This window comes from Balearica regulorum, chromosome 3 (genome assembly GCF_011004875.1).
Source record: "Balearica regulorum gibbericeps isolate bBalReg1 chromosome 3, bBalReg1.pri, whole genome shotgun sequence".
NCBI lineage: Eukaryota > Metazoa > Chordata > Aves > Gruiformes > Gruidae > Balearica > Balearica regulorum.
Genome location: NC_046186.1, coordinates 54,905,794 through 54,915,191, shown reverse-complemented (window position 1 = coordinate 54,915,191; position 9,398 = coordinate 54,905,794). Strand labels below are relative to the sequence as shown.

General features: G+C 55.5%; 1 protein-coding gene across 3 annotated transcripts; it reads right to left on the bottom strand.

Moving 5' to 3' along the window:
* Nucleotides 1–443: 443 nt before the first annotated feature.
* Nucleotides 444–7,691, bottom strand: VGLL2 (vestigial like family member 2). 3 transcript variants are annotated; one of them, XM_075750063.1, is made up of 4 exons: nt 7,471–7,691; nt 4,860–5,151; nt 2,572–3,108; nt 444–1,662 (listed from the first exon to the last, which is right to left on the bottom strand). In XM_075750063.1, the coding sequence occupies exons 1-4, from the start codon at nt 7,549–7,551 to the stop codon at nt 1,538–1,540; spliced, it is 1,035 nt and encodes a 344-aa protein (XP_075606178.1). In that variant the 5' UTR covers nt 7,552–7,691; the 3' UTR covers nt 444–1,537. The 3 variants fall into 3 exon arrangements, with proteins under 3 accessions (XP_075606178.1, XP_075606176.1, XP_075606177.1); XM_075750061.1 differs by having other exon boundaries at nt 444–1,621; nt 2,599–3,108; XM_075750062.1 differs by having other exon boundaries at nt 444–1,459; nt 2,599–3,108.
* Nucleotides 7,692–9,398: the final 1,707 nt, after the last annotated feature.

The window sequence follows — 9,398 nt, the reverse complement described above, 5'->3', positions numbered from 1 at the left end:
TATAAAAAAGTCAGCTTCCAAGTATAGGGGAAAATTGCCATTTCTGCAATGTTTCATTAATTATTCATCACCCTGTAATAGTGTTTTAATTTACCAGTGCAATAGCAATGCTAAATGCTCTTGTCCCTCTTCTATCAGCTTTATGAAGAAACATTAGTTATTATGGAGCAGCCCCCTTACTTTAACCCATCTCACATATACACTCTACACTAAAATGTAGCACTGCAGCAATCTTGCATTTTCTTAACTTTTGTATTTATCAGTATATTTTTACTCACTAAGAAAATATTTTCAACTGCTAGGATTTCTATTTATCTTTAATGCAAAGTATTAAAATAACTCACTTCATCCACACGACAGATATTTTTCCTAATTCATTCTGAAGTTTTCAAATTGCCTCATTTCTCTTATTTAGCTTTAATTCTTCATAAAAGCACACAGGGTGAAAGAAGGAGATACCTTTAATGCAGCTTTTCTACTGTTAAATAGATATTCCCCCTTTCAAAAAAACAAAACAAAACAACTATTAAAGTGACAAAATGACAGCAACAAGTAGACAAAGAGAAATGTTAGAGGCAACTCGGACCTATTGTTCATCATGTGCCTTTCCTTCTGGCGTTCCCCTTAAAGGCTGTTGGGTCGAGGGTGGGCCATTCTTCACAGGTTTCCTTCCTCCCCCTGCTTTAAGAGGGTTTTACTTTCACCAGAAAATGTTTCTTGTAAAAAAAAAAACAAAAAACAAACAAAACAAAAAAACCCCACAACCAAACAAGCGTTATATATCCAATGCAAATGTTGTGCCAAACTCTGAGAAGTGCCACCTTGGTTTTCGTCTTTCTGGGGTTTGAGCAGTTGTGCGTGGAACAGCTGCATCTCTGTAAGCCCAGGGCAGGTGGCCCCGGCCAGACACTTGCCACTCACAACCGCAAAGCCGAAAAATCTGACCAGTTCCTTGATAGTCTGAAAATGTTTATGAGTTCCAGTTTCTTCTCCTTTTACTTTTCTAGAATGTAAAGTAAAAATCCAGTTCAAAACTGCTAAGTAGCTTTCCGACGTTTGCATTTGAAAGATAATTTTCACTGCCATAAAAAAATATTCACACCACTGAAAAAAAAACCACCACGATTTCCTCTGCTCCCTGTATGAAGGCCAGTGGTTTTACATCACCATCCATGATGTCATTTGACTCTCTTAGAGTAGTCTGACTGCAGTTCTGGGTGTGGAGTCTGCTTAAATAGAAGTTAAACGTCTTTGGCTCTCCTCTTGCAACAGAAGGATTTTCGTCTCTGAAATAAGTCTAAAGTATCGTCCTTGCAATGCCAGGTCCTTTTAAGTCCTGTTGTCTTTCCCCGAGCTGCAGGGCCATGGTGGGCTTGGAAAAGGGCAAGGGGGACTCTGAGAGTCTTTGAGTCAGCACATCAGCTCAGAAGGGATCCACCACAGAAGGAGTAACGGCGAGCTGCAAACCAAGATCAGAAGCTGTTACAAACTGACCCGATTTCAGCTCTGAATGCCACCATGTCTAACAGGCAGAGATCTACAGGGGAGAGCCAGGGGAAGAAGAGTGAAGGACAGCTCTAAAACCAGTATAGATCCTTGCTTTTATCCTGAGGCTGCAAACCTGAGAATGGAGAGAAGAAAAAAAGGGAAGAAGAAAAATAGGTACAGGCGTTTAAGGACAGAGAGAGACAAACTGCATTTCTGCCAGCTGAGATCAGAGAATCAGTCTAAAGCACGGGCTCCCCAGAGCCCCAGGAGGCTGAGAAGCAAGGAGAAGAGCCCAAGCTAGACTGGGACAGGCACGTGTCTGAGTGAGGCCACCGTAAGTAGCCTTTTGTGGCAGCAATAACTCAACTTCAGCATGGAGAACTGTCGCCGGAGCGGGCTTTCGTTGCCTCTACAACCACTGACTCAGGAACTGCCACTGCTGGCTATGCCTGTGTCACCTTTTTGTCACCGCTATGGCACACAGCCTTACTTCCAGGCACCCCACCAGGCACAGGGTACCACTACCAGGGGCAAACCTCTGCCCTTTTGGCTCAGCAAATGCAATTGTGCTTTCCTCTCAAAAACCAGGAAGGAAAAATAAATAAGGAGAGGAGGTAGTTCATGAACCTGTGTGGGGTCTAGAAATGACCTGCTCTGCTGTGGCTGCCTGCACTCCTGCCCTCAGGGCAGCCCGGGGAGGGAGCCAGCGGTGACCTTTGGGGTGGCTCCGTCCTGCTCCCAGCTCTCGCTGCTCAAGGCAAGAGCAGGGCCAGGGCCAGGACAAGAGTACCTCAAAGCATCCTGTACCCTCAGGGCATGTTTACAGGAGCCAGAAATTCAAAGGATGCCTTGGGAGTTGATGTGTTGCCCTGTCCCATCCTCCCTCTCCCCTTCCTCACTTGCCTGGCCTGAGGGCCCCAAGAAGGGCACCCAGGGTAGAGCTCAGGTATCTCCCATGGGGCTTCCACCCCCAATTTATTCCCTCACAGCAGCACCGCAGCTACCCAACACAGGGGGGTCCTTCCCTATTACTATGGATGGATGGATGGATGCTGTGGGCAGGGCTGCAGCTGAGTCGGGGACCCGGAGGGACCGAGGGCGGCTCTTTACCTGCGTCCACATTGAGGCCGAGGCTCTGTGCCATGTCTCCCGCCGCGTTAGGGAAGGGTCCTGGCGTCGTCCAGGCTGCGGTGGTACCCGCCTCGCTCTTGCCCAGTTCACAGGGGGGGCTGACTGGCGTGGGCACGGAGGCGGGGGTGAGGCGGTGGGGGCGGACGGAGGCGGTGGGCACCAGGAGTGAGCTGTAGCGGGGGTCGAAGTGGGGTCCGTAGACCTCGTGCATGGCGGCAGGGCGGGGGTAAGCAGTGCTCTGTGTCCCGATGTAGGGGTGGTGGTGGTGATGGTGGTGGTGGTGGGCATGGTGCCAGGGCTCGGGGCCACCCTGGTGCAGGTGGCCGTGCAGAGAGGGGGGCGCGTAGGGGTCGGCGGTGGCGAAGGGAAGCTCGCTGTGGGCAGCAGCTGCCAGGGGGCTGCTCAGGGTGGCTGGGACGGAGGAGGGCTGGTACGTGCTGTTCCAGAAGGATGGCGGGAAGCTGCGCTGGCTCATCGGGAAGGAGCCATCTGGGTGAAGGGAGCAGGAGAAAGGCAGGAATGAGCATACCCAGCAAGCTCTGATCTCCTTTCCCTAGGGCTCTGCCCCTCCCCAGATACCCCCAAACCAGCCCTTCCATTCCCTTCCCCCCCGCCCCCAAACTGCAAAACACCAGAAATTGCTCCCAAAGATTACAGATTCTTCTCAAGCTAAACAGCCAACATGCCTAGCCCGGGGCTTATCCATGAAACTGTTTTGAAACTATTTGCTCCAGATTTCTCTTGGAATGTATTTGGGGAAAAAGCAGGTATCTAAGGTGAGGGAAACGTCTCTTTTCCTCGGTAGGGGAAACTGAGTGAGAGCTATTATGCACCGCAGTGATTTCCAGGGTTGGATTTTTCTCGTTTGTTTTTGTAGTAATCTCCCCGTCTAAGCATTTACGCCCAGCACCTCGGAGGATGCCTGGCCCTGCAGGGGAGCAGCTGCTGCCTCAGTGCCGTTTCAAAGCAAATAGGAATAGTGCGAGATGTGACTAAGGGCAAGTTTGAATTTTCTAAATATCTGGGTGCAATTCCCCTTCTATTACACTGGACTTACGCCTGTTTCTTGGGTATATCGTTAACATATTTGGGAAGTACTCTGCAGATCTTTGGAGATTGCAGGGCATAGGACAAGGACCCTACATTTTCTTTGGCCAGTAAGCAACATGCGAGATGGACTAGTGATTATTAATAGCACAGATAGACGTTATGCATTATTAATTGAGAATACACACTGTTTCCAAGACAAATAAAAACGAGCTCTTGATACATGTTTGCCAGGGAGGTATGTCAGCTCTGCACCCTGGCGTTACTCAGGAGAAGGGGAAGCAGTTCCTGATGAGCAAAGAGCTCTCCTCTCTTGATATCAGTTCCAGTGCTGAATATCTTTCACCCGTGAAATATTTAAACTACTATTTCATTTTTAGGAACTACTGACAGCAATTCATGGAGGGGCTGGGAAACCAGCTCTTGGCTGAGTGGGTGGCTCCGTGAGGGAGAGTCCCCAAAACTGCCCCCAAAGAAGTGCCTACCCTAACTCTCCAGTGGGCAGAGGGTGGGGAAGGTTATTCCCCTCTGACCTGGGTACCCCCACAGGCCCGTCCAGGGTGAATCGGGCATGGCTATGGAGAGCTGCGCATCAGCTGTGGCCTTAGCCTTGCCGGCACAGGGCCACTGCTGTGGGCAGGTCTGAAAACCCTCATTTTCAGAAATTTAGGGTCCTTGTCTCTGCTCCGGCAGCAAGCAGGGTGGTGATACATGTAGACTGAGATACAGGGCGGGGGGACACAATCTGGTTTTTAGCTATGGGAAGCTAGTGAGATGGTTCCCACATTTGCTTTTTGCTTTGCTCCCATCTTCAGTTACCACCGTGCTAAACTTTAAGCTGCTCTGGCAGGGTCTGCAGGGGTGGCACTTGCAACAGCCACAGTGAGGGGGTCCCTCCGCGGCTTGTTTGGTTGCAGCCCCCGCCAGGTAAATCTCTTGGGGTGTAAAGGCACTTCAGTTGCCCCGACGGCCTCCCTTGGCACGGGCAGTGGGAAGCACGGCACCAACAGAATGGGGGGTTCTTTTCTTTTTCCCCCCTCAAAGAGTCACGCCGCCCGCAGCTCCCGCTCCGGGACAGCCGGCTCCCAGGGGCTGCCCGCCGGGCACCCGCGGCCGGCGGAGTGGAGGAGGGTGCCCCGGGGGGGGGGGACGACAACGGACCCTCCGCCCTCCGCGTCCCCCGCGCTGCTCACCCCGCCAGGAGCCGGCGTTCCGCGCCGCCTTCGCGCTGCCGAGCGAGAAGCTGCTGGGCTGGCTGAGGGCCCGGCTGAAGTGCTCGTCCACCACGGCGCTGATGTCCCCCTGGAAGTAGGTGAAGAGGACGCAGCGGGAGTTGATGTACTCGGCCTCGGGGGGTCGCTCCTTCTCGGGGCTGCAGTCCTCCTCCTTGATGCTGGCAGCGGGGTGGCTGGAGAAGGAGCTGCTGGCGCTGGCGCTGCTGCCGCTCTCCGGGGCTTCTTGCATTTTGGCGTAAAAGGCGAGTTTCTGGAGGAAAGGGGGAGGGAAGGAAGGAAGGAAGGAAGGAAAGAAAATAGAGCCGGTCACGCAGCGCAGCGCAGCAAGGTGCGCTGGCCCTCCCTGTGTGCCAGCCGGGATGCAGCACCGAGCCCGCTCCCGCGGTCTTTCCGAGAGGATGCAAAAGTCTGGTCCTCGGCTGCCCGCCGCCCCCCCCCCCCCCTCCCAGCAGCACCCGCACCCCGGGAGGCAGCGAAGGAACTGCAACTAGGGCTGGGGGCCCGAAAACCAGAGATGCCGACCAGGATGGAGCAAGACAGCCTCCGTGCGGGGCAGGGGCGGCCGGGCCGGGGGTTACACGCGTGGGTCCCCAGCACGATGTCCTGCACAAGAAAGCACTTTGCAGGACAGCTCCTGGGGGGACGGCGGCCGCCCAGGGGCTGAAATGCGGGGGGTGAGGCGGGGGGGGGGGGCGCGGGCATACGGCCGCCGCGCAGCCACGGCGCAGTGCCGGCAGCGGGGGGAAGGCGAGAGCCGCTCGGTCCCCGGCACGCAAAATCTTCCCCGAAGAGTGTCCTGTAACCGACAGCGGCGAGGAGGAGGAAGGAAAATAATAATAAAAAAAAAAGACTGGCAGCCTCAAACACATTTCAGGGCAAAAAAAGCATTTTCCTGGCCAGCAAGAAGCTGCAGGTATTTCCTACAAGATGATTCTGTTTTTACTGGATTCCGCTGGGTGGGAAAGGAGCAGGCGTTGAGAAGTTTGCTGGATGTATCCCATCTTCTCTTTATCCGCGTTAGCGTGCCCGCAGCTGCTGGGAGTTTCTTAGAAGTAAGCGGTGGGACGCGGAGCCCGGCCTTGGCCGCTGCGGGCAGCGCCGTGGGGCGGGCGGCGGGAAAAGCACCGAGGGGACGGGTCAGAGCCTTGGGCCAAGACACGCGAGATATTTAATAATGTCACTCCTTCGTGACGACCGCCTTTCCACTTGGCTCCCGGCTCGGCCATTGAGGTAATGATCACCCCCCTAAATAATGTCACGAAGCCGTGTGCGGGGGGGGTGGGGGGTGGAGGTGGGAGGGGAAGGCAAGGTGGGGGAAGACATCATTTGCTATTTGTAACAGGTATTCCGGCCCCGCTGCCAGGCGCTGGAGGTGGCACACGGGCCAACACGCCGGGGGCTGCGCGGAGCCGCGGGGGCTGCGCGGAGCGGGGTCGCTCGCCCCGGTACCGGCCCTGCACCGGCGGGGGCTGCAAACCGCCCCGGGCCGGGGGGCTGCTGTCTCTGTCCGCCCCCTTTTTCGTTTTGCTGCGGGAGGAAGAAATTAATTTCTGGAAGGAATAAGGGGGAGGAAAAAAAAAAGAAACCCAGAGGGCGAAAGAGAAAGTGGTGTGCAGCAGGTGCAGCCCGAGGAAACTAGCCCTGACCCACGCGGGACAGTGCGCGTCCCGGGACGGGCAGTTCCCCACTCACGACGGGCTGTGCGTGCCGCGACACATCCTCGCGGCCAGCTGGATCCTTTTGTCGAAATCCGGGGATTAATCGATACCCGCGACAGCCCGGACGGAGCTGCGTGCAGCGCGGCGGCGAGACGTGGCTCCCGGCCACGAAGTACCCGCGAATCTCGCAGACGACCGCCGCCGCCGGGACCCCGGTGGGACCGGCCAGGGTCCCGCCGCCCAGCGGGGCCCGGGAGCGGGGAGCATCCCCGCAGCCCTGCCGCACCGCAACCTTGCCCGGCCCCCTCCGGGCCGGGGCTTCCTCCCCCACCGCCAAACCGGGGACATCCCACAGCCTCCCGGCAATCTCGCGTCCCCCCACTTCCAGGGGGTAACTCCGGAACACCCCTCCAAGGCGGCTGGTAAAATATCTGCCCGAAGCGGCTCCCGCGGCGGCGGTGGGGATGCCGGCGCGCAGGGGGTGAGCGATGCCCCGGGCAGCCCTCCCTCGCCGTTCCCGGCGGGCCCCCTGCAAACCGCGGGCATCGCTACCCCGAGCCCCCGCGCTCGGATGAGGCCTGTCCCGACAAAGGAAAAAAAAAAGGAAATAGAAAAAAAAGAAAAATTCCCTAAAAAGCCACCTCGGGGTTAAAATCGCGCTCTCGCTCCCAAGGCAGCCCGCAGCCCGTCGGTCGCCGCCGGGGTACGTACCCTGCCGAGCCCCGCGCCAAGGTGGGATGCGGTTCTGCTCCGCTCACCATCGCAGGCTCCCAGATCTTCCCCCCCCACACACACCCTTTCCCCTCCCCTTCTCCTTTTCCCTTTTTCCTTTTGGTAAGGCCCCAGACGGCCATCCTCCAGAAGACACCCCTCCCACCCTCTGGCTCTTCACCGCTGCCCCCCGCACGTACCTGGTGGTAGGGGCTGTAGGCTGCTGCGAAGTAGGGCTGGGGAGGACCGTAGACTTGGTACATAACATCCAAACAGCTCATGGCTGGCCGCGGCCGAGAATTATTTTTTTTCTCATCAACTCGTGTTCTGCAAAGTGGAGCAGTGCTTCGCGGGAGGGAGGTTCCCGGGGGTTAAGAGGCACCACTCATTGGTGGGAGGAGTGAGGGGGGATGAGACCGCGCGGGGCTGAGATGACACCCCCCTCCCTTGCCCTTCTTCCCTGCCTCCCTCCCTCCCTATAGCGCGGCTCCCTTCAGCAAACGCGCCGAGGCCGGAGGGGCTCCGCGGCCGCCGAGGGAGTTTCAGCAGGGGTGGGGGGGAGCCGGGGAGAGCCCCCTTCTGTAGCCGGGGCTGCTGGGGAGCAGCGGGGCGGGAGGCGCAGGGGCAGCTCCGCCGGGACCCGCCGGCGGCCGCGGGGTGCGGGGGAGCGGAGCGGGGGCGGGCAGGGGGGAGTTGCTCATCGGGGCAGCCCCTCTCCCGCTGCGTTTCATTTCATTTATCTCATCTCCTGTGCTTACCGTGCCGGGCGCTGCCCCGCCGCCGGTGCCGGGTCCCTCCGCGCCCCCCCGGTCAGGACCCCCCCGCCGCCCCCCGCCTCGTCGGGCCCCGCTGCTCGCTGCCGACGGGGGCGAAGTGGGGCTCCGGGAAAGGCAGGGGTCTGGGTAAGCCCCCCCCCGAATGCCACCGAGTCCGGCGTCCGCCGGAAAATGCCGCTACCAAAGTTAGAGGAAACTGAAAGGTCTGATGAAGCAAAGGAGGAAAAAATCAGTTGCTCTCGAGGAGGAATCTTCCCAGAAATTTTGAGTAGTTAGAAATGCCGGGAATTGCGATGCTTTTGCATCTAATAGAAACTAAACCAACGCCGAGGGTAAAGGCACGTGAAATGAACAAATTATCGTGACGGTAAACTGGATTTGCTCCCTCGCTTTCTGCTGGGTACGGCACCCGGAGGCGTCCATAGGTGAATGCATCTTAACTGCTAATTTTGATGGCAATGCCTAGGAGGGAGGTTAGTTTCTAACACAGAGATAGAAGTTCTCGTTTCAATACCAACCCTTTGCAACGTTCAGCTTCACGATACGGGTCACAACCACAGAGAGAAGAGACCCGTTTTAAGTAATGTTTAAGGCATTTATAATAAAGTCGAAAATACAGAAAATATGAGACAAAGAATATTACTTGGTTTTCAGATGCCGATTGTTTACAAAACTGTGGGGGGAAAAAATCTGAAAAGAACACACACTTTGAATTTTGAAGACCTGGAAATCTTTAATCGAATTTTAGCAGAAAGTCCTTACAATTAAAAATTAATATTTGTCCCTATTTTGTTTCCCCAAAAATGTATTTTTTTAATTCCAAATTCTAGGAATTGTTCTGAATGCCTGTCCTTCACCAAAATCATATTTCAGTGCCTAAGGAGCATAAGTTTCATTTTTTTTCTGCACCAGGTGCAAGGTTTAAAATTTATATTTAAAATATTTTTTTTTTTCTCCCTCTTCTAGTTGGGTGAATTTGTTTTTCATACTGCAGTGCAGCCTGAAATGCCCTGGCTGTGGGGTTCAGCCCCAGCACCACTCCTTCCTCCATCAGAGTAAATTTTGTCGGTGGACGAGAGCTGAACGAGGGGGAGAACTGTTGGTATTAGGCCTTCAGAAAAGAAATCTATCTCATACTCTATCATTTTATTTTCTCCTGAGTAGCAAGTGAACAGCCACACTACGGGGAAGGACTCATTCTGTGGCTGGCATCCAAAATAAGGCAGTCAGCTAAGGAACGCCCCTCCGCTCCTTGCAGCAAGAGACTGAGGGACCTCACTTGGGACGATGGGATCTCACTTCTCCTCTGTGTCCCTGCTCCTGAGAGGCAGGGAGCTTTCCCACCATGCCGA

What these genes read in the sequence shown, in the direction of transcription:
- VGLL2 (XM_075750063.1), bottom strand. Translation starts at nt 7,551, where the DNA reads ATGAGCTGTTTGGATGTTATGTACCAAGTCTACGGTCCTCCCCAGCCC. An exon ending in CCTACAGCCCCTACCACCAG is followed by an intron (nt 5,152 to 7,470) that starts GTACGTGCGGGG and finishes CCTTTCCTCCAG; the next exon opens with AAACTCGCCTTTTACGCCAA. An exon ending in GAACGCCGGCTCCTGGCGGG is followed by an intron (nt 3,109 to 4,859) that starts GTGAGCAGCGCG and finishes CCCTTCACCCAG; the next exon opens with ATGGCTCCTTCCCGATGAGC.